This window comes from Danio rerio, chromosome 9 (genome assembly GCF_049306965.1).
Source record: "Danio rerio strain Tuebingen ecotype United States chromosome 9, GRCz12tu, whole genome shotgun sequence".
NCBI lineage: Eukaryota > Metazoa > Chordata > Actinopteri > Cypriniformes > Danionidae > Danio > Danio rerio.
The window spans coordinates 29,778,099-29,802,974 of NC_133184.1; the positions used below are offsets into that span (position 1 = coordinate 29,778,099).

Consider the following 24,876-nt stretch of genomic DNA (forward strand, 5'->3'; position numbering starts at 1 on the left):
TTAAAGAAATTGCAGTCTCTAGACACTGTGCATATAATAAGATTGACAATTTCGCTCGCCTGTGAGGTAGAAATATTTCATATAAACATATGCTACACTTTAAACTATCACAGCATAATAGGCCTTATTTAAATAAGTCATATATGTGCAGTGCAAATCTTAAACTCGCTGTCCTAAAAGTTATGTCACCTTGGCCAGCGGACTCACATTCCAGATGCCCGAAATATTCCAACAGACGACACACTTTAAACTAGCTTATTAATAGGTCATATACATTTTTCTTAACTTGTGTCTTGTTACACACTTTGCCACTTATGGTTATCTTACCTCAGAGATATTTACATTGCAAAAATAATATAATGAAAAGAAAAGGCTTCAGGACGGTAAGGACATTGGGTTGTGGCAGACTGTGGCAATCACAGGGGACCTACTATAAATTGAGTGATGAAATAGCGACACCTACCGTCAAGTTTAAATTCTGCATTCACTCAGGAGATGTCAAACAAACTGCTCGTTTTCATGGGCTCTCCTCCTTACTGCTAAAATAGAGGAGAAACACAGTTTCAGCACATTGAGAGCAGCGTGATTTGAGCATATGGACTCTTCAAGAAACAGAATGCGGTTTGGAGGTTGTATGAACATGTATCTTTCTTAACGTTACCTATTTTACATACTTAACGTCACATTCCACCTTCCGGGAAGTTTGATAAATATATCAACCATTTATTTTGAGTTTAGAGGAACCGCGTTTTATTCTGTTTGTTGGCGTCAAAACGTGGCGTACTTTTATGACACGCCATTACATTTAGCTTATTCTACAATGTGAACCGCATGTAACGTTAACGTTAGCCGATGATAAAAATTGGTAGATTAGAAGAAAGGATCACCGAAATGCGATAAAGGTGAGTGGAAATGCACCGAAGTCTTCCAAAACAGGCAGGGCTTGATCACGTTGGCGGTAACTAATGGTCAATTGTCATGTAACGTTAGGATTGAATTCGATTGGTACAACAAAATTTTAATTTTCAGCTCTTCTTTTTGTTTTTAGTTTTATATATAAATAGTTATAAGTTCGTGTAAATGTTGTTTATTATGTGTAAAAAATAATTAACTACACAGACGAGGCATTGCATTAATCACGTGGTATGTGATACTTTTCTACTAGTTGAATAGATGTAACCAATCACAGTTTAAGATTAACTAACGAAATATAAAACTTGCCAATTAACTCAAAACATAATAATTGTAAAACAGATAAAAACAGCCGCAAAACATAATAAATATAAAAAAACAGACACAAAGTTTTAAAAACAATATTACAAACGCAGATTTTTTAGAAAGGGATAGTTAATTTTAAAAATGGGTGGACAGGACAACTGTTACTATATTGACTTCAATAATATTTGTTTTTCCAACTTTGGGTGTTAATGGCTACAGGCAGGCCCGGATTAAGAACTCAGGGGCCCCTGGGCACATTATCTTGTAAGGCCCCCTACCTGGCCGCACCCCTATAGTTGAATTTAAAAAATAAGAATAATATAATAATTTTTAAATAAAATGAATCTATAATTTGTTGCCCACATATTTAAATAAATAATATATAGTACATATGTATTTATAGTCTGCAAAGATTTAAATTATTTTTCAAAGCATTAAATAAAAATACTAATAAAACTACATATACATATATATATATATATATATATATATATATATATATATATATATATATATATATATATATATATATATATTATTTTTTAATATATTTTAATATATATATATATTTTTTAAGGGTATTTTAGTGTATTGCTTTTACAAACTTATAAAGCATATTATTGCCATGGCATATAACGCACAATGCTTCTCCAATCCAGTTCTATGAATCTGAGTTCTATGAATCTGAGTCTTTCATAATACAAACACTGGTTTACTGTCTCTCTCCTCCTCTCCCTGTATTTTCTCTACTCTTCTCGTCATGAAGACTTGATTATAAACCTAAAAGTATCCGAAATCACAGACACTATACCTCTTCTCTCCCCTCTCTCTCCTCTTCTGGGCCTTTCTCTCTCCCTCTCTCTCTCTCTCTCTCTCTCTCTCTCTCTCTCTCTCTCTCTCTCTCTCTCTCTCTCTCTCCCTTTCTGTCTGTCTCTCACACGATGAATCCAGTCCGCGCTGCGCTGCCGTTAGCCTCCTCCGCCTGGTTAATGCTAGCTACTCATCATTTAAAGTTAACGTCTTCTTCTGTACCCTCATTCTCCTGATCACGGGTCTGTTTAAAGAAAGTGTGTATGGAAAATGCCTCAATAAAGATGCCTCCTCTCCTCTTTCTCTCGCGTTTGCTAAATCCACTTGTCCACTCATTTGTGATCTATTACAGATATAACGTTGCACTACAATCCGCTCAGTTTAGTGCGGGTTATTACAAAACTAACGTTTCCGCACTTGACCAATAACAGCATTCTGTTTAGTTAAAGAAAGAAAGGCAATTTAAATATAATAATAATATTAATATGTGATCGCGATTTTTTTGCGCAGAGGAAATACAGTTGTCTGAGCAATTTAGTTTTTGAAGAGAGGGAGGCGCGGCAGGCGCCTATAATAAGGCTAAACATTATTAAATACCCACGAGACACTTGTGACTTTATATCACATTTGCATTATTTTTAAAAAATGTTTCTTTCCTGTTAAAAATAAATATATTTCCAATCTGTTATGTAATGGGGGGGAAAAAGTTGCACGAGTTCAACTGATGGTGGATTCGAACCGATGTTATGTTTAATCGCGTCAAAAGATGATGCCGTGTGCCTTACAAGGTGCGCCACTGCGGCTGTGTTATTTCACCGGTCCTTACTCGTCTCCATCAAACAGGCAACGATGGGCGTAAACCCTGAATAGCTTAGTCCAACTAGATGCGCTATTTGCAATTAGCCTAAAAAGACACTCCGAAATTGTCTTTTTTTCTCCCCCCTCGCAGGGGCCCCTAGTGCGCACGGGCCCCTGGGCCTGTGCCCATAAGGCCCATTGGTTAATCCGGCCCTGGCTACAGGTTTCCAGATTTCCTCAAAATATATTATTTTTGTGGTAAACCTAAGAAAGTAATTCATAAAGGCCAGTAAATATTCATTTTAGAGTGAATTATCTTTTTAGGACCTAGGTCTCAAACTTAGTTTCTGGAGAGACGTAGCTCTGCACAGTTTTACTTCAACCCTAATCAAACACAGCTGATCTAATTACTCAAGGTGTTCAAGACTTCTAGAAACTATTAGGCAGTTGTGGGTTGGAGGTGGTTAAAGCTAAACTATTTAGAGCTGCGGCCCTCCGGGATTTAAGTTTGAGACCATTGCGACCTGGAGTCCTGCATATTTCAGTTCCAACACCAATTAAACAAACCTGAATACTAAAACTTCCATGCTGGTGTGTTGAAGGATGTTGGAGCTAAACTGAAGGACACTGGCCCTTCTGGACTGAGTTTGGAAACCCCTGCTTTAAGACATAAAAGCAGCAATTTCTCCTGGAAGTGTGAGTGGGGAGAAGTATTAAGAAAAAAGATTATAAAAATGTCTTGTGTATAAAAACACAATAATTTAAACCGAGTAAAAATCTATACATGTACAAATCTGAATATATTGTAGTTTAAAAATAAGGTTTAAATGTAAATGGTTTATTTATATATAATATATTTAAATATGAAAAATATTATTTCTAGTATGAATCAGTGTAATGGACCTATTTAATAATGCTCTCAGCTGTGAGACTCACAATAGCTACATACAAATTCTCAGTGCTCATCTTGCTGGAGATGTATGCTGCCTTTGACTCAGTTAACCACCAAACTCTCTTGACAAACCCTCAGAACATTGGTCATATCTGCAACCGTATGCCAGTAGTTCAGCTCTTACCTCAAGGTAGGTTATTCAGGATATCTTTGAGTCAAACGTCAGAGTGGCACCACTGTGCTACTGAGGTTCCCCAGGATTCAGTTTTTGAACCACTTCTCTTCTCCATTTACATGACATCACTTCAGTCTGTCATTCAGAAACATGGCTTTTCCTATCATTGCTATGCTGTTGACATTTAACTCTAATGCTCATTCCTGCTGGATGATCCATTAGTTTGCTGCTTGAATTACAGCATATCTGACAGATGTTAAGGATCATCACTGTCAACTCAACCTGCCTAAAACAGAACTACTGGTAGTCCTGGCCAGCCCAACACTTATTAAGCATAACTTCACTATACAACTGAGCAGCTTGACCATGGCACCTTTCAGGGCCACCACATACCTAGGGTCGGTTTTTGATTCACAGCTGAACTTCACAGACCACATTGCTAGAACTCTGTTAGAACTCAGATTCGCTATGTATAACATCGGGAAGATTAGACTTTTCCTATCAGAACTCAATTGCTGGATTGTCTTGGCTTCTGTTCTGTCCAGACTGGACTATTGCAATTCACTCTTGGTTGGCCTCTCAAACACACCAGCATCAACCCTCTTCAGTGATCTAGATCAAAGATGCCCAAAGTAGGGCCAAAGTTGGCCCATTGTAACATTTGATTTGGCCCAACATCCCATCTGATAGGAGAGTGGGACTGATGGAGAGGGTTGGGCCAAATGCCTTTCAAAGAGATTGTCATTTCTAACTTGACAACTTTTTTAAATTATTTTTTTATTGCTCCGATTAAAAAAGCAGAATGAAATTAAATGTTTAATTAAAAGTTGTAAATAAATAAAAAAAAACAGTTTTCTAGTTATTTTTAAATATTCATTCATTCATTCATTTTCTTGTCAGCTTAGTCCCTTTATTAATCAGGGGTCGCCACAGCGAAATGAACCGCAAACTTATCCAGCAAGTTTTTACGCAGCTGATGCCCTTCCAGCCGCAACCCATCTGTGGGAAACATCCACACACACACACACTCATACACTATGGACAATTTAGCCTACCCAATTCACCTGCACCACATGTCTTTGGATTGTGGGGGAAACCGGAGCACCCGGAGGAAACCCATGCGAAGGCAGGGAGAAGATGCAAACTCCACACAGAAACGCCAACTGAGTTGAGGTTCGAACCAGTGACCCAGCAACGTTCTTGCTGTGAGGCGACAGCACTACCTACTGCGCCACTGCCTCGCCTTATTTTTAAATATTATTAAGTAAATTAGGAAATTGCCCACGGCAACTATATTTACCTTCGGCCCACTAGCCTCAATCAAGTTTGGTTTTTGGCCCGTCATAAGAAAAGGCTTAGGCTCCCCTGACCTAGAGTGTGGCAATGATGAGAGTGGTCTTTAGTAAGCCAAAAATAGTGCAAGTCGCATCTTTATTTATCAGTCTACACTTGCTCCAAATTACAGCTCACATCAAATTCAATCCTCTGTCATTCACCTACAAAACAACCAGTGGCTCTGCGCCTCTTTACCTGAACACTCTATTTTGAGCTTATGTGCCCAGCAGGACTTTCCATAAGAGCATAAAATTGCAAAGACTTTCACCTTTAATATTTCATTCTGGTGAAATGACTTGACGCACACAATTCGAGTTTCTGACCATTTTTAAGAAACTTCCTAAGACATCTGTTTTATCAATGCTTAATTATTCCACAAAACACTCCCCATTTCTATATCTATCTGTTTATTTTACTTGCTTGCTTTTGTCTGTTTTAAACAAAATAGTTTAATGTGCTTCTAGTATCCTCATTTGTAATTTTGCTTTTAATAAAAACATCTGCTAAATCAATAAATTTGATTATGCTGTTAATGTAGTCTTTAAACAGAACAGAAGATTGATATTTTTAAATGCATGCATGCTTAATCATTTGTAGTTAGTGTTTCTACATTAATCCTGTTAGGCTTCCTATCAGTTTCTATATTGATTTTAAAATGTTCATGCTTACTTAAAGGGCACCTATTTTACCCCTTTTTCAAGAGTTAAGATAAGTCTTTTGTGTCTCCAGAATGTGTCTGTAAAGTTTTAGCTCAAAACACCCCTCAGAATATTCATTATACCTTTCCAAGTATTGTAATTTTCATCTCTGAGTATCTTGTATCTGTTTTTGCGGTCTGTGCCTTTAATGCTAGTTTTCCCTGCCTCAATCTTAGCCTCAGCTTAGTAAGAAAAACAGCACAGTGACAGACATGAAGGAAGTAGAGCTCACTTACTGTAGTATTTATCATAAATGTTAAGAACTTTACCATTTTTTTTTCAAGTGTGTGTTGTGGAGTTAATTCAAGCCTTTCGATGAGTCACACAATGTCATTACAAAGTTCTCTCGCACACACACAGACACAGTAAGCGCGTTTAACTTTGCAATGTTTTGCACGGCAAAAGTGACAGCATACACATTAATATCCACTGCCGTATGGATATCCATTATTTTATGTTACAAAATAAACCTGATTTAACGTCAACAAACCGAGATTAGCATCTTCATTTATAATTGTACTGATGCGCGCCTGTGGTAATAAAGCCGGTAAAATCACTTTAATTCATTACGAACATGCATTTTAAAAATGTTTTAAACTTGTAAAACTCGTTCTTGATCACATTTGATGATGAGTGATGATCACAGAGAGCTGAACAGATCTTTTAATCATAGTTGTTTTGCGCAAGTCCCGTTTTGTTGATATGATAATACGCCTTACTACGAAGACATGTTAATACACCGCTGTCAATCAATTCGGTGGCCGGTGAAACCACATTCCTACGTCACGTTGCAGTGGGCCTTAAAATTGGTGGGATTTGGATCCTATTTTAATGTCAGGAAATAAAAAAAGAGACGTATTGTCTTTATATCACCCCAGTATGACAGTGCACACACTATATCTACACAGTTCTGTTCAAACAGTTTACAAAAGATGATTTTTATTTTAGGTGCCCTTTAAAGCCTTATTGTCTCACTCCTCAATATTTGTCTGAACTTTTCCCCACACCTGCATACACCCTTCTGAAGTCTATTTTTTTATTTTATTTTTTTTTGGGTGATTGGGCCTTTCACTGTCTATTAAGTTGTGTAATTCTCTGCCCTTTGAGATCAGGAATGCAGCATATCTGATTTTATATGATTTGAGATTTTTCTTTTTAGTGCATGTGAGCTACTTTGAAAAGCACTGTATAAAATAAAGTTTTTTATTATTATTATTATTATTATTATTATTATTATTATTATTATTATCATATGCATTAATAACAATTTCTTCATTAAAAAATGTGTTCGTTATCTTGTAGCTCAATCTTATCTTTTTGCCCACCCCATTCAACCCTACACTCTCTCCATAACTATTGCACTATTTAATATTGCACACATAATATAGCACATAAATAATTATTGCACTACACTGCATTTGTCATTTGTAAATGTGCATATTCACTGCACATTTAAAGTTGTAAATGCATGATTACATATTTTTGTAATTCCTGTTTATTGCAAATAACAACCTGTATATTATGTTCATATATTTGCCTAATCGTAGTTATTAATAGCAACCTGTACATTGTTCATCTATTAGAACATTTCTGACTTAATACAACTTGTATATTATGTTCATAGTACATCCATTAGTAAATATTACCCATACTTTTCTATAATTGCACTTATTACATGCCGATATCCTGCACTTGCTGCTATTGCACTCCTGGTTACACCTAAACTGCATTTCGTTGCCTTGCACATGGTCAATGACAGTAAAGTTGAATTTATTCTAATAAAATAGTCTGCGTTGGTTTTGATCAACACAGCGCCCCTAGAGAAGGACATGCTTCGATGCAAACTGCGATTATACAAAAACGCATCCCTCCCAATGTGCTGTACTCTATGACGAGGGAGGGGCAAGGCGTTGTAGATTAGTTCCTAGTTCTTTTGGATTGGTGGAGGTTTATCTGGTTAGGAGCACATCGATGAGCTAAACGGAGGAGAGCCTATGCCGTCCGCTCAGCTGATAGGAAACAACGCCTTCCAAGACTAGTAAAGGCAAAAAAAACATCTTCAAGCCCCTTTTCGACGCATTCACAACCTGGCATCTCTTCATTTTCTCAAGTGCAATCTCTAAAATAAGGTAAGCGAAGTATACTGAGTTTAGATCGTTCAAAATATCTGGTAAATCTAAAGAAAACATCGCTGTCGTTTGGATTTGACGTTTCCTGGAAAGTACTACCGGTATCCTGAGCATTTCAGAATGAAAATACCAATAACTAGATTCTTTCAATAGAAAAGACGAAGTAAATTTGCTTTAAACCCACGGTGATTATGCATGTATTTTATATGATATTAGATTTAATCATTTGCATGTATTACATTAGCAGTTTTTAAAAGATCTAGTAAAAGTAACCCAAGAATCATGTAAAGCTTCTTGTGATACTTTTGTAGGGTGTAAGACAGTATTGCACGCGCAGTAATTGACCTTTGTCCTAATTGCTTCGTTATGTAACGTGCACATCTGTGGAACAACAATAAGTCGGTGAGATTGATATTAGTTAATAGTGTCAGAATTGATTATCCAGTGCATTAATGTGGATAAAAGGCTAGCATCAGGTTACACAATGGCTGCGTTTCTGTCAGGTGTTGTTGCATTACTTGCACAAGAACAGCTGATGTCTGTCACAAAAGCTCGTATGTCAGTACAAATGGTATGTCCAAGAATACTAAAAATACTGTAATACAAATATCTTGCTACCCTACATGAGTGAACAAACACACTCTTGTCCATAAGCAGTGAAAAAAACTTCATTACATGTTGCTGATGGGTTTCTGTGGGACTTAAAAGTCTTACATTAGAGCAGAATCTTTAATTCATAAAGTGAATGACGGTAAATGCGATTCAAAAATATAATCTGTATGTTTGTTTTCCAAAACTAATACTACGCATCTTTAAACGGATACATTTTCTTAAGATGCAAAAGGAAGAATACTCCCTTTTCTGAGAAACTAATCTAAATCAAGTGCATTTATGTTCAATACAATAATAAATATCTGCAGGGCATGACTAAAAACTGTACTTTGTTTGAATGAATTTGTTTTTTACAGAGCCAAATGCCAGGTATTTGTTATAGGTCATACACTTGCTTCATTTTGATCAGTTTCAGGGAAAGCAAGATTACTTATTTCATGAAACGTTGCTCCCAATAATTTTGCTTAAAGGACATGATGTATTAAACATTTTCTTTGTGTGGTCTTAAATTTTCATTCATAAAATCTGCAGACACCCTAGTTTCAGTCTGCAGTCTTTCCAGTGCTAACAGTTAAAACAGGTTTAAGGCAAAAAAAAATGCTGACTCACTGGTTATGTAACTTCTCAATGAAAGCTATTCATTCTTCAGGGAGTAAGTACACTACTCTATTTAACATAAGTGTCATCGATCTTGCAGGGTTCAAAATGTCTCAGAAGATCAAAGCCGGTTCTGTGGTTGAGATGCAAGGAGATGAGATGACCAGAGTAATATGGGAGCTCATAAAAGAGAAACTCATTTTCCCTTATCTGGAGCTCGATTTGCACAGGTGAGATTAAGTGAGTGTTTGTGTGGTGCATAAACAGCAGGTGAGCCTTATTCTCATTAATACTGATTTCTCTTGGGAATACATTGGTTCAGATGTTAATCTAATTTAATTTGACTTTACTGCCAATTAGTCATCCTTAAAACCATTTGCATGGTAAACTTAGCACTAAAGATAATGCGGTAACTTTAGAATCATTGTAAATTAACATGGAGCGCTCTCTTTAAAATGGGTTTTAAAATGATTAAAAATTACGTTAAAACTAAAATAATTACTTTTTAAATTTACTTGTATATTCGTGCTATTAACAATATGTGCATTACCAATAAACATGTCTATCAGCATCTACCTGCCATGTTTTACAAATATGACGTTTCATGTTTCATGTTTGTAAGTCCAAATTTCTCATACTATCAAATTTCTCAATCCTCAAGGCCAAAGGGAAGTGTTATCATCGCATAAGTTAGAAACGTTTATTACCTAACACAAGTTCTGTGCTTGAAACTGGCATGTGAACTTTGAACATGTGGTTACAGTTTCATCTTAGAGCCTCTTTAATTATAAAGCCCGGCTTTTGTAAGAAAAAGTGTTTGTGAACTTGACCTGAAGTTTGGCAGAATAGTACAATCTAAAACCATGTCAACCAGATAAGGCATATTATCAGTACATAAAGCAAACAATTGTCACCTACCAGAGATATCTTGATGCTTGTTCATTTAATCATTGACCTAAGCTTTAATTCAGGAATTTAGTAACATTGCAGAATGTCTACTCTGCATAACAAGTAACTTTTATTGATGGCAGCCCCCAAAAATGTGTGATAAATAAGCAGTTTGGCCAATCTCTCTAGCGCCCCCAACAGTTTTTCAGTATCATTGTTGTATCGAGGATTGGAGGGTAAGTGGGTGAAAGGTCACAGCATTCTCAACACAAAAGAGACGTGAATAAGGGAGTATGAGAGAGTTCACGCCCTCAACAGACAATAGCGTGTTGCATCTCAGGCATGTTCTCTTTAAAGTGTCACATCTTCACTAGTTGTAGAATCTGTTGATACCTTCATCAGTTCGGTCTCGGTTATGCAGAGCAAATGAGGCTATTCAGCCCCTCAGAGCAAGAGTACAAGTTGCTGGGATGAATTTAAATCAGTTATTTTGAGTGGTCAGGCATGTTTTGGGTTGCTGTAGACCACGATTTCAACCAAAATTATCATTATACCTCATAAATCCGGCTCAAACAGAGTCATGAAGTGACATTTTGGGCACTGAAACTGCAGTTTGAGTTTTTAGTAGACTCTATTTAAATTGTTAATACTAAAATGTCATAGAATAGTGCATAAGTATGCATATCAGGACACTTATATGAAAGAAATGAGGATATATATTTATTTATTTGTTTATTTATTTACTGTCACACACTGTTCAATTAAATGTTATTGATTGTATACCCATTATACCTTTGCCTCCCGATGATACTTTATTGTTATACTAAAGAAAAATGTATTTATTAGTTTGTAATTTGTGTGGCCTAACAGCATTTACAAAGTATGCTGTTGAGCAGCCCAGCAGTTTTCGAAATTCATCGTAATAGTAGGTATAATAGATATTAGTAATGATAGCATATTTAAATGATTTCTAAAAGATTGTGTTATAATAAGTACTTGATTTTTTTCCCATTACCCGAATGAAGTAAATTTCTTAAATAAAATGTCTTATAAAGAGTTATTTTACATTGTAATAATAATCTGTCACAGAACGAATGGTTCTTTTTCAGTGCACCGGAACAGTGTGTCTTTGTGCTATATTACAATGTCACTAGTTTCCCATTGACCTCATTTAAAGCATGCTGGGAGACGTCATCTGCCTTACTGGTAGTACAATGTAACATATTTCTGTATTACCAATTTGGCTGTCAGTTTGAGCTGAGTTAATAGCTTGTTTTATAACTTAATGCAGTTTGGACAGCAAAATTTAATGTAGGCAAGTGAGCATGAGAGAATGGGTTTGAAATAATTCTCCGACTAGCTAATTTGTGTATAAAGCATGTGTACAGTCTATGATAAAAACTTTAAAATGATTATTTTCCATTTCCATTTGAGTCTGCATAAATGACAGAACATTTTGTACAATAATAGACCTTTATAGTGATCAAATTTATGTCAAGAAGGTCAAGAATTACATGGGATTTTCCTTCTTTTTTCTTTTTTGTTCATTCATAGCTATGACCTGGGGATGGAGAACCGCGACGCCACCGATGATAAGGTAACAGTTGAGGCAGCAGAAGCTGTGAGACGCTACAATGTGGGCATCAAGTGTGCCACCATCACTCCTGATGAGAAGCGTGTGGAGGAGTTCAAACTCAAGCAGATGTGGCGCTCTCCCAACGGAACAATCCGAAACATTCTGGGTGGCACTGTGTTCCGAGAGGCCATTATCTGCAAAAACATTCCCCGCTTGGTTCCAGGCTGGATCAAGCCTATAATTATCGGCAGACATGCACATGGGGACCAGGTAGGCAGCTCATACTTGTGTACATAAAATATTTATTGAGCCTAATTGTTTATTTGTACTACATTTTTAATTACGCTTATCACTGCCGGTTTATCAAAGTTAAGATTATTAGAAAAATAATACTTTTTTTTTTTTTTTTATCTATTATGCTACTTCCAAATCCTTCTGATGTAGATTTCAAAGTCTACAAAAAAAGAACACATAACCCAGCAATCATTTTGTTTGTTTTTAAAAGATGCCCAATAGATGTCTAATAGACATCTAAACATAGTTGTCTTGGCTAAAACAAGGTTAAATTTGGTCGGATAAAATCTGTGAAATTCTAATATATGTCTAAGAATAGGGCAAATCTAGATTAGTCATCAAATAAACAGAAATGAATGACTACACATATAAAGACTAGTTTAGTTTTGACCTATTCTTAGATGTCTGTTAGATTTTTCACTGAAAGCCCAAGTTTAGTCTTGTTTTAGTAAAACTGTCAACATTTTAGATGTCTAATAAACACAATATTTCTTGTTGGGAAGATGCATTATGAACTGCATTTTTCTCTACTATATAGTATGTGAAAAACAATTTGTGAGCCTAGTAGTAGGTCCAAATTCATAGCATGTAAAACACAGTGTGAAGTGCCCGGATGACCTACTACTTCTGGCAAGAACCCCGTGGGGACCCGGGGTAGAATAGGTCCCCAGCACCCCCTTGCTGATCGTAAGAGGCGACAAATGGGGCAACTTGTTTCAGCCGTGAGTTGTGACCCGTGTCAGTGGAAAAAGAGATCCTGGTATTTGAGGAATGTAACTGTTGCGACTATTGCAGATCCAACACAGTACTTTGGCTCCTATTTCACTTAGACGGGAGGTTGGAAGGGCCCGATCCAATCAATCGGCTAGTCAAGAAATGCCCTGGATTATTTAACTTTTTTAAACATCTAGCAAATTTCCAGAAGGCTTTGGCTGAGGGTCAATTGAGTAATGCATATTTTTAAATATGCTTGCTTGAGTATATCATTCTTATATCCTTGATGTATACCCGGTGGAGATCCGCGGCTCTGTGCATCCCCTTGTTGGGCTCCGAGGTGGGTGAGGAGTAAGAGTGATGAATCTGAAATCATACAAAAATGGCAAACAAACAAAACCCAAAAAGAAAATTATCGGATCAGGACTTGGATTGTAACTTTGGAAATGGCATCAGTCTACTACCTAAAAGTGAAAACTGGCAGAGATTTATACTTCTAGAATCTCTACAATCTGACATGCCACTCTCTAAACTGTCTCCTTTTGCTATTCAAAAAGGCATCTCTGGGATTGCAGGAACAGTGAAAGATTGTAAAAAACTAAGATCTGGACAAATTCTTGTTGAATGCTCCAAAAAGGTTCAAGCAGAAAACCTACTACGTGCAAATATGCTTGCTGGTGTTGCTATGAAAACTTTTCACCATCCAACTTTAAATCATAGCAAAGGAGTAATCCGTACCAGAGAACTAGAAGACATGGAAGAGACTGAAATTACTACAGAGTTAATGACTCAAGATGTAATACATGTTAAAAGAATCACAATCAGGAGAGAAGATCGTCTCATAAAAACAGGAACCTATATTTTAACATTCAGTAGACCTCTACCTCCAGAAAAGATTCGAATTGGATACTTGAGTGTTAATGTTGACATTTTTACACCTAATCCACTCAGGTGTTTCAGCTGCCAAAAGTTTGGACATGGATCGATTTCTTGCAAAAACAGGCCTACTTGTGTAAACTGTGGAGAGGAAAAACATGGTGATCAATGTAAAAAAACACCAAAGTGCAGCAACTGTGCAGGAGAACATCCAAGCTCATCCAAAGACTGTCCTACCTGGATTAAAGAAAAAGAAATCCAGAAAATCAAGTGTACTAAGAAGGTGAGCTATTTGGAGGCTCGAAAGCTTGTAGAGAACTCCTCATTCTTTAAATTGGAAAAAACTTTTGCTGCTGTGATGAAACCAAAACTGCAGTCTGTCGGCGTTCAGACAGATTTGATGTGGATAAATGAAAAATTTGAAGAAATAAAATCTCAAACTCCAGTAAATACTAAGTGTACTGATCATCAAAGTCAGACTGTACTTCATCAAACTCAAGTAAATCACAAAGAACATTCATCTACAGGACAACACTCATCCAAAAACAAAAATGACAAAAAACCAAATCCTCAAAAAGAAAAAACAAGCCAAGAGTATAAGGAGATGAAGACCAGCAGCTCAAAAGACATCGAAATGTCAGACGACAAAAAACCTTGAAGTCGGAGCACTTCTCCTAAAACAAAAACCAAAGGGCACTCGTATGTCTTACCAACTTGACAATGGAAAGTCATATTATTCAGTGGAACTGCCGTGGCATAAGAGCCAATTTTTCTGAATTACAACGTCTTGCTTGCATTTATAATCCCCTGGCTTTCTGTCTCCATGAGACCCATCTTACTCCAGAGAACAATATATCTCTGAAACATTTTACATGCCTAAATGCATATGGCCCAAACCTTCAACGTCCTTGTGGTGGAACATCAATATTACTTAGACATGATGTTGTTCATAGTAATGTTGACAAAAATACAAACCTACAAGTAGTGGCAGTCCGTATAACTTTGCAAAATACTATTACTCTATGTTCTGTTTATATTCCCCCAGAAGCTACTGTCTCACATCAAGATTTGGAAAATCTGGTGGAACAAATCCCCCCTCCATTTATTCTCATGGGAGATTTTAATGCTCACAATCCTCTGTGGGGAGGAAAACAACTTGATGCAAAGGGAAAGAAGATGGAAAAACTAATTAATGAAAATGACCTGTGTCTTTTAAATGATGGTTCATACACATACTTACACCCAGGACATGGATCCTTCTCTGCCATTGACTTAACAATATGTGATGCAACTTTAGCCACTGACTTCTCATGGTATGTCTGCGATGATCTCTGTGGAAGTGATCACTTTCCTTTGATTATAACCAAAACAGCCGCAGATACACAACAGAGACCCCAAAAATGGAAACTTGAAAAGGCAAATTGGTACTCATTTCAAGCCCTTTGTTATGAGAGACTTGATGGCAAGCAACAGGATAAAGAAAATCCAATCAAATGGTTCACAGAAAAAATTATTGAAATAGCAGATGAATCTGTACCAAAAACATCGACAAAACAGAGCAAGAGAAGGAATCCTTGGTTTGATGACCAATGTAAAGAACTCATTAAAGCACGGAAAAAAGCAGTAAGATGTTTTCAAAAGCATCCAACTTCTGAAAACCTTATCAGGATAAAAATTTGCAGAGCACAGGCACGGAGATATATAAGAGAAGCAAAGAGACAGAGCTGGAATAAATTTGTGTCAAGCCTGACAATAAATACACCATCAAAGAAAATATGGGATGCAATTCGGAAAATGAAAGGAAGAGAGGGACCACAACTAAAACACATCGATAATCACGGCACTCTGCTGACTAGTAAACATGACATTGCTAATATACTTGCAGAAACCTTTGCAAAGAATTCCTCTACAGAAAACTATCAGCCAAATTTCCAAAAAATCAGAACTAACCAAGAAACAATTAAATTAAATTTCATTTCCCAAAACACAGAGATCTACAATCAACCTTTTTCTATGGAGGAACTTTTAAACTCTCTAAAGTGTTGCCATGACACAGCAGTCGGACCAGACAAAGTACATTATCAGTTTCTTAAACATCTTCCCCAATTGAGTCTTTGCCTCCTCCTGGATAATTTCAATGAAATTTGGAAATCAGGAAATATCCCACCATCATGGCAAGAAGCCACCATAATTCCTATACCAAAACCTGGGAAGGAACATAAAGACCCCAACAATTACAGACCTATAGCATTGACGAGCTGCGTATGTAAAACTATGGAGAGGATGGTAAATAACCGACTTGTCTGGAAGCTTGAGTCCGATCATCAGATAAGTGATTTCCAATGTGGTTTCAGAAGAGGAAGGTGTACATTAGATCATCTCATCAATCTGGAGTCTTACATACGAAATGGATTCATCAAAAAGGAGCATGTTGTAGCTGTATTTTTCGACCTTGAAAAAGCATATGACACTACATGGAAATATGGCATTCTTAAAGATCTGTATAAAATGGGATTCAGGGGAAATTTACCCATCTTCATTTCAAACTTTTTATCAAATAGAACTTTCCGAGTTCAAGTAGGAACCACTATGTCAGACCCTCAAATACAACAGCAAGGAGTTCCTCAAGGCAGCATCCTTTCAGTGACTCTTTTTATGGTTAAAATTAATAGTGTCACAGATGTCATTGGAAGAAACATGATGTGCAGTCTTTATGTGGATGACATTTGTATATGCTACAGAGGGAAAAACATGAACATAATTGAAAGACAGCTACAGTTATGCATAAACAAAGTTAGTAATTGGTCTACAAAAAATGGTTTCAAATTTTCCAAAACCAAAACTGTATGTATGCATTTCTGTCTTTTACGATCTCTACATCATGATCCAGAACTCTTTTTGGATGAGGAACCCATCAAGATTGTTAAAGAAATAAAATTCCTTGGACTCCATTTCGATTGTAAAATGACCTTCATCCCACATATAAAGCTCTAAAGACAAATGCTTGAAGAACTTGGATCTAATTAAAGTTCTTGCAAAAACAAAATGGGGGGCAGATTCTACAGTTTTAATGAGGTTGTATAGACTTTTGGTGCGCTCACGACTGGACTATGGGAGTATAATTTACAGCTCCGCTAGAAAATCTTATTTACAAATGCTGGATCCTGTACACCACCGAGGACTTAGACTAGCTCTTGGAGCTTTCAGAACTTCACCTGCTCAAAGCCTATACACTGAAGCAAATGAACCACCTCTTCATATTAGACGCTTGGAATTATCTCTCCAGTATGCATTAAAAATAAAGACAAATCAACAAAACCCAGCTTTCAAACCAATCTTTCAACCTCAATATTTGGATTTGTATGAGGAAAGACCCAGCTATATTCAACCATTCGGTGTGCGGATCAGAACACACATAAAAAAACCTTAATGTAAATCTTGATTCCATCCACCAGACTCTCATTTGCCCGGTCCCACCATGGAGATTAAATAAGTTGCAAGTAAATCTGGATCTAAGCAAGCATAAGAAGGCTGATACATTCCCACATACATATCAACAAGCAGTTGCTGGCATAAGACATTTTTATCCTACCCATAATCCAATATACACAGATGGATCAAAAAAGGACGGTCATGTTTCTGCAGCAATCGTAATGGGTCAATCACACCACGGCCTTCGCATTCCTGATCAAAGCTCAATCTTTACAGCTGAAGCAAAGGCACTCTTTTTAGCGCTGGAACACATTGAAAATGCTGAAGGACACAATTTTATTATTTTTTCTGATTCTAAATCTTGTCTACAGACATTAAATTCTTTTAAACTGGAGCATCCCATTATTATTGACATTTTTATCAAAGTGAATGAATTACAGAGAAAGTTTTATAATATAGTCTTCTGCTGGATCCCAGGACATACTGGACTACTTGGGAATGAACAAGCTGACAAAGCCGCCAAAACAGCCCTAACAGGAAAGCTGATGGAGTGCAAAATCCCACCTTCGGATCTTAAGCCACTAATAAAAGGCTATATTCTCAACAAATGGCAATCAGAATGGGATCAGTGCCCAGAAAATAAACTTTTTGAAATTCAACCTGAAATAGGAAAAAAATCTAATTTATTTTTTAAGTCAAGACACGATGAGATTGTGTATAGAAGATGCCGCATTGGACACACGAGACTCACACATGAACATTTACTCAAAGGAGAAGAACCACCAAAATGCCTTTATTGCAACAGAAACCAAACAGTTAAACACATTTTTGTGGAATGCCCCATTTTTAATGTTATCAGAAAACAATATTTATCTGGAGAGACTTTAAAGGAAATATTTTTAAACGTGAATCCATCTAAAGTTGTAGAATTTTTATCAAAAGGAAATCTTAAAAAACTTTTTTAGATTTTTATCTTATATATTATCATTATTATTTTTATTTATAAATTTTACCTTGTACATTATTTATTGCTGTTGATGACTTTTAATTGTTAGAATATTTTTACTTGATCTATTTTCTTTTTGCCATGACATAGCCATAGAAGCTGAAATGGCAATAAAATAAAATCTCTCTCTCTCTTCTGGCAAGATTCTTAAGTGAACATCCAACGCATTCTCTTTTATCCCATGAGGCCATGGCAGAAAATATATTAACCGAAGTGAAGGAATGCACCTAACTAAATTCCACTTGCACTACTCGCATTCATACTATATAAAACATACTTTTCTATTAGTCATGAAATAAATACAAATTTAAATGTAGTACCTACTTGAGAAGTATGCTATTTCGGATTTTCAAAACAATATAACATTTTCTCAAAATATACTTTATATTGTCAAGTATTTTCTAATAATGCATACAATCCTTTAATCTCTTGATTGGTAAAATGGGCTGATCTAACAGCATATTTCAAAAATGCTCATTACATATCAGGATTTTAGCTTTCAAGGCTTTTTTAGCATATGGTGATACAATCATTAACAATTCCATCAGTTTAACTTAATTTGATCCAGAGTCTGCATCTTCTGTAAGTGTGCACTGTGCAGATTTCTAGCAAATAAACAGGTTTGTGGAGGTAAATCTGGAATTATTGAATGCTTGTTCAAAGGAGGGGGGTTATGGGGGTGATGATGGCTCCATTTATTGTGCACTTTGACCTATAACTTTGTATGCTCTTTAAAATTAAAAATAAAAAAAACATAATAAAGAGTCATTTTAAACGTTCAAAAGTCTCCTTTAATAACCTGTCATCTTGACTTTTGCAGTACAAGGCAACAGATTTTGTTGTGCCTGGCCCTGGAACAGTGGAAATGACATACAAACCCAAAAACGGAGGAGAGACACTGAAATTTGTTGTCCATGACTTTGAAGGTAATTCATTTGCTGTTTTATAAATACTTCAAATTCTAGAATTTTGTAATAAAACTCTGTAATATGGACACATGAAATGTCAGATACAGCCCTGTATCCCAAATAGTGTCTTTATATGATGATGTCATAACAGTGGACTGTCACCTGTTTGAGCACAGAGCGTCGTTGTCTTGTCAATATTACATTGGTTTTTTTTTTGGGTACAGTTATTTGGTATTTAAGGTTTCAAGTATTAGACACTGTGCAAAGATTTCATTTAACATTCTTGAAATATTGTCCACTTGCTTCTAAATCTAATTGGCACAAGCAGATATTTGTTCAAAGCATGTTATCTTGAAAATCTGAATGATTTTATTTGATATGCTCAGGTACCGGTGGAGTAGCTCTGGGAATGTACAACACAGACAAGTCAATCCGGGACTTTGCTCACAGCTCTTTCCAGATGGGCCTGAATAAAGGCTGGCCAATGTACCTCAGCACCAAAAACACTATCCTGAAGAAATATGATGGGCGTTTCAAAGATATTTTCCAGGAGATCTATGACAAGTGAGTCGCTGGTTACATGGTTACTGAAAAAAGTCTCTGGTAATCGATGGAGACAATGGCTGTTTCTCAATATACATTCTATAAGTGATCTTATGTTCTTATGTAATGTCATGATCAACCACCAAAGGTCAATTCAAATATTCAAGAGCGCAAAACAAGGACGAGTGAAGGAAACCACGTGTTTTTATGGAGGATGCATAGAATGCAGTCAAGCCCAACATTTCATATTCAAGATATAACTTGTTTTTCTTAGGAGTTTTCCTAAATAAACACCTAAATAAACACTTGGAAATGTGTTTATTTGCTGAAATTCATATAAAAATCTGAATTGGCTGTACAGTATGTGCATTCAAAATGCTTTTTTACAGTTCAGTACAGTACAGGATAGATAGATAGATAGATAGATAGATGGATAGATGGATAGATAGATAGATGGATAGATGGATAGATAGATAGATAGATAGATAGATAGATAGATAGATAGATAGATAGATAGATAGATAGATAGATAGATAGATAGATAGATAGATAGATAGATAGATAGATAGAAAAAAGATAAGTCATTGTATGAAAGTTAATGTTTAAATTGTTTTCCGTTAAAACGCATAAAGGTCAAGTGACCATCAGAAAGATCACAGTGAGAAGCCAAGTCCTTTCTTTGCATTCTTGATTATGATAAAAAAATCCTTCCATTTTAAAACTAGTTTTAAAGGCTTACATATACAATATATATATATATATATATATATATATATATATATATATATATATATATATATATATATATATATATATATATATATATATATATATATTCTTTACTAAATAGCATTTCCTTCTGTCTCCAGGGGTATGTCTAACCCGATTTCACAAAATATGTCATTATAGTCTTGAATTTTAAGATGAGGAATAGTAAACGCCTGTTTGTATTGAATAAAAAAAATAGAATCGCTCCTGCCTGTTGTTAATCAATTATGGCTGCACTGAATAAGCTGACAGAATAACAAACAATGAAGAAATAAATGTAGAAATATAACCTTTTGAAACTGTGTTCCAGAGAGTACAAGGCCAAGTATGAGGCCATGGGCATCTGGTATGAGCATCGGCTGATTGATGACATGGTGGCTCAGGCCATGAAGTCTGAAGGTGGGTTTATCTGGGCCTGCAAGAACTACGATGGAGACGTGCAGTCAGATTCTGTAGCTCAAGGTTAGTAATAAATTTACAGAATTACGGAAAATTATCTTCTTATACATATTCCTGTACGTTTTATACTTCCATGCTCCTATACTCCTTTTCCCCCATTTTCTGTACTTCTATACTCTCATATTCCCATATTTCATACTACTATATTGTCATGTCCCCATGCTTCCATTCTCCCATATTTATTTATATTATTAATGTATGTGTATATATTAATATTTTTATACTTTCTTATTTCTATAGCCTGATGCCCTATGCCCATTCTTTCATAGTCCCTTATTACTATACCAACATATTTCAATGCCAAAATGCAAATGTATACTTAATAAATGCATACTTTCCAGCAAGAGTGCATTAAAGGCAAGCAAAGTAAAAGGTCAAATGTCACAGTAGTTTTTGTCAAATTAATGCTGTTTTTCTAATGATCAAATAATCCTGAAATGTTGAATCACAGTATACACACATAAATCTGTTTTTATAATTGAATGTAGCTCGTTAAATACATTTGTTGAGCACCAAATCATCATATTAGAATGAGTTTAAGGATCATGTATTTTTTTAAAGCACCTGAAGACTGGGGTTACAATGCTGCAAATTCCTCTTGCCATCATAAGAATGAATGACATTTTTTTTAAAGTACATGAAAACAGAAATTGATCATTTTTATTTGTTTATAATATTTCACAACATAATTTTGTGACTTATAACTTTGTTGTTAAACAAATGATGCCTTGGTTAGCATAAGAGGCTTCTTTTGAAAACATTGCAAAATCTCAAAATATAAATAATATTTGGTATTGTGTAGTTTTATGCTGAATTGGTTTAAATAGGCTGCAAAACCTTTAATTTCTTTGCCTAATCACTTTATTTATTGTGAAAGAATTGATATTTAGAGTGTGTGCTTTCTGGTGTCTTTTCCTAGGTTATGGATCATTGGGCATGATGACCAGTGTGCTTGTATGTCCCGATGGGCGTACAGTAGAAGCTGAGGCGGCCCACGGCACTGTGACAAGACACTATCGTATGCACCAGCAGGGCAAAGAGACGTCCACCAACCCCATCGGTAAAGACAACACTTCTTTCACTATCATCTTGAAGCTGTAGTTAAATAGGCCATTGCTCAGCAAAATTTAGCAGTCAAAATCCAATTATTACTGTGTGAATTCCTGCGATCGGGAGTTTTGCATTGGGGTTTAATCTTGCGCCCTTCTATTCATAATTATTTATAACACATATTTTAAGTATAAATCATCAAACATTTATTACATTTAAAATATTTCAAAATATTAATATTTACACTAAATATATACAGCCTATATAAAATAAATATATAAAGCTGCAAAAATTCACTACACAAATTTTAATCAAGGTAATTTGTCATGCAAATTTCCTGTGTTGGACAACAGAAAGCTTGTTGATTTGAAAGTTAGCAATGCTTAATTTAGTTTTTGACTGCACAGCTTTTTGCAACTTCACAGAATAAATATTTTGTCCCATCAGCCTCTATCTTTGCGTGGACTCGAGGGCTGCTACACCGGGCGGAGCTGGATAAGAACGCAGAGCTGCGGGTGTTTGCTGAGGCACTGGAGGTTGTTTGTGTCGAGACCATTGAAGCTGGTTTTATGACCAAAGACCTGGCCATCTGCATCAAGGGCATGTCTGGGTATGTCCATTATATGCTTATTTTATGCTTAAGGATATTTGGAACAACATTTTATTGAGAATATTCTGTCAGATTGAGTTGTGTTGGGCACGTGTTTAATGCATAAGGGACTTTAACTAGATGGCATAAATAGTGTTAAAGGTGAAATGTGTACTTTCCACGCTACTATTGTCAGCCAGCAAAGGGATTGTCATAGTGGAGACCCCAAGAGGCCTGAAAGGGGGGTAATGTCAATGAAAAGATTTAAGAAAAGACAAACAAATGTGAAAAAATTTTATTATTATTAGTTTTTAAACAGACTTATGAATATATAAAAATTATATTATCAAAAAAGAAATGATTAATAAAATAATTATCTAATATTTGTAATTAAAATGAATATTACAGAAAAAAAATTAAACAAATGCACTAACTGTTTGTGAATAAGGCAATAAATTTCTAAATAAATATAGCATTGTAATGAATGCTGAAAAAATCTAAATATTTAACTTAATAGAAATTTATATTTAAAATAAATTTTGACCTGGTTATAATGTTTACATTTTAATCATATAAATTGGGTATTCATACAAGAAACTGTAAACATGGCCTATACATTGATCATATTTGATCATACTTTTGGGCGTCTTAAAGGTTAAAATTAAATAATAAACATCTTTTTTCATAATGTAAATATCATAATGGGCTTGACGGTCGAGAATGCCAAAATCTTGATACTCATTGAACAATAAACTGGCAAAATAACATTGATAAAAACATGTTATGGCATAACAGTTTTTTGTATAGACAAGTTTTTACAGTATAGAAATGACTTCATATGCCTGTGCAAACATGTTTGTATATTGTTTTGTTTCTGATTTTCTATTTTTCTTTTTCCACAGTGTCACGCGTTCAGATTACCTCAACACTTTTGAGTTCTTGGACAAACTGGCAGAGAATCTGAAGATAAAACTATCAAGCCAACCCAAACTTTAAAGCTGTAGGGTTTTTGTGGGACACTCACACAAACACACTGACACAGAACCCTGAATTCTTATCAAGCCACAAACTCTTCACATCATCTCAAGTTTAACTGGGACCAAAAACACAGAGAAACATCACCACTACAACCAGTAGAGGGAGCAATGCACTTTCAACAGAAGACATGAAAGTGCCTTTTTAAATGGAAGAAACTACTGTATCACTCTTTTTAAAAACTAACTGAAAACATTCATATGGGAATAGTTATCTTTGCAGCTTATTTCATTTGTATCATGTCTCTTGTAGTGCATAAATGTGTGTATTTTTGTGCTACAGCCCATCTCTCAGGTGCTTGAACACCTGTTGCCTTACCGTCCGCATTTGTATTTGTTTCACTTTTGAAGCTGTTGCAAGAACAGTGAGATTGGGTCTTAATTATTTAAATACCTGCTTTTAATTGAAAGGCTGGTAGGTATGCCTGTAGACATTCCTCTTTATTTTCCACACTCATTACGGTCTGTCACTTTACCACAAATGAATTTCCTCTTATGTTTCTGTTTATGTCAGTCTGTGTGTTTATGTGATAAGGTCTTGTGTCATTAATAAATGAAACTTTAAGAAGAGTATCATGGTTTATTATAGTCTGATTTGTTTTCTGGGTTTTTTTATTGAATAATGTCAGTTATTAGGAACTCTAAAGTGCATCCCACAAAATGTGATGGTAAACCGTTAAATAGCTGTTAAAGTTTGAAATAACCTAGTATGAAATTCTCAGTGTCTAACCTTTCAGAATGAAGTTAGGTTGGGAATGTACCTTAAATGTAGTTACAGCTCTCTATTTTTATTTCATAAACTGATGATAATATGTTTACAAAAGAACACTAATGCAATAAAATAGAGCCTTCATTTGCAGAAAACGACAATAGGTCAGAGCAAACGTGTGAATCAGTGAGAGAGACCCTACCTCATCATTCCTGAACACTTCATTGAAGACTAGCCTAAATAATTAGCCTAATTTCCTAACTAATTTTCAGTCTGGTATTATCTGGTCAGGCTGGAAAAATGACCAGCTAAAACCACCTTGACCAGTTTATCTTGACATTACTGGTTGGGCTCCCTGCCTGGCAGGTCAAACTGGTTTAGCTGGTAATCTCTCAGCCTGACCAGCTAAGACCAGGCTAGCTGACCCAAACCCCCTCTAAAATCAGGCAGCAGCTAAAACCAGTCAACCAGCTTAGGCTGGTTTAAGCTGTTTAATGCAGCAGCGGTGAGGTACTGGGACTTTATTACATTTTTAATTATTTTTCACGTCTGTTTCTTACCTGATGAAATTTATTCCGCCGTTTCCACTGAGTGGTACAGGTCGGTAAGCATTTATGTCTGTCTCTACTGTCAAGTGTTTTCATCACTCAGTGTTTTCAGTTCATGAGCTTCTGACACACTTCGATCACTAGATGGCAGCAAAATGACGTCAAAAAGGACAGCTTATTGAGGGAAGGCTATCATCTGTTTATAAAAATAGAATTTT

At 35.7% G+C, this 24,876-nt stretch overlaps 2 protein-coding genes across 4 annotated transcripts in view; one reads left to right on the forward strand and one right to left on the reverse strand.

Moving 5' to 3' along the window:
- Positions 1–543, reverse strand: part of kcnh3 (potassium voltage-gated channel, subfamily H (eag-related), member 3) — a 201,790-nt gene extending 201,247 nt beyond the window's left edge. For both annotated transcript variants that reach the window (XR_012385441.1, XM_073912773.1), the window contains exon 1: positions 464–543. The gene's annotated coding sequence lies outside the window, so the exon portion shown is untranslated. The remainder of the gene's footprint in view (positions 1–463) is intronic.
- Positions 501–23,974, forward strand: idh1 (isocitrate dehydrogenase (NADP(+)) 1). 2 transcript variants are annotated; one of them, NM_201499.1, is given in 9 exon segments: positions 501–629; positions 9,365–9,494; positions 11,707–11,998; positions 18,871–18,976; positions 19,345–19,522; positions 20,580–20,731; positions 21,648–21,788; positions 22,226–22,388; positions 23,270–23,974. In NM_201499.1, coding segments are annotated over 9 exon segments (1,290 nt in total). In that variant the 5' UTR covers positions 501–595; the 3' UTR covers positions 23,364–23,974.
- The last annotated feature ends 902 nt before the right edge of the window (positions 23,975–24,876 follow it).

Coding starts and splice junctions, on each gene's coding strand:
- idh1 (XM_005167655.5), top strand. CDS start 9,373: ATGTCTCAGAAGATCAAAGCCGGTTCTGTGGTTGAGATGCAAGGAGAT. Junction 21,789..22,225: donor GACGTCCACCAACCCCATCG/GTAAAGACAACA, acceptor TTGTCCCATCAG/CCTCTATCTTTGCGTGGACT. Junction 22,389..23,269: donor TGCATCAAGGGCATGTCTGG/GTATGTCCATTA, acceptor CTTTTTCCACAG/TGTCACGCGTTCAGATTACC.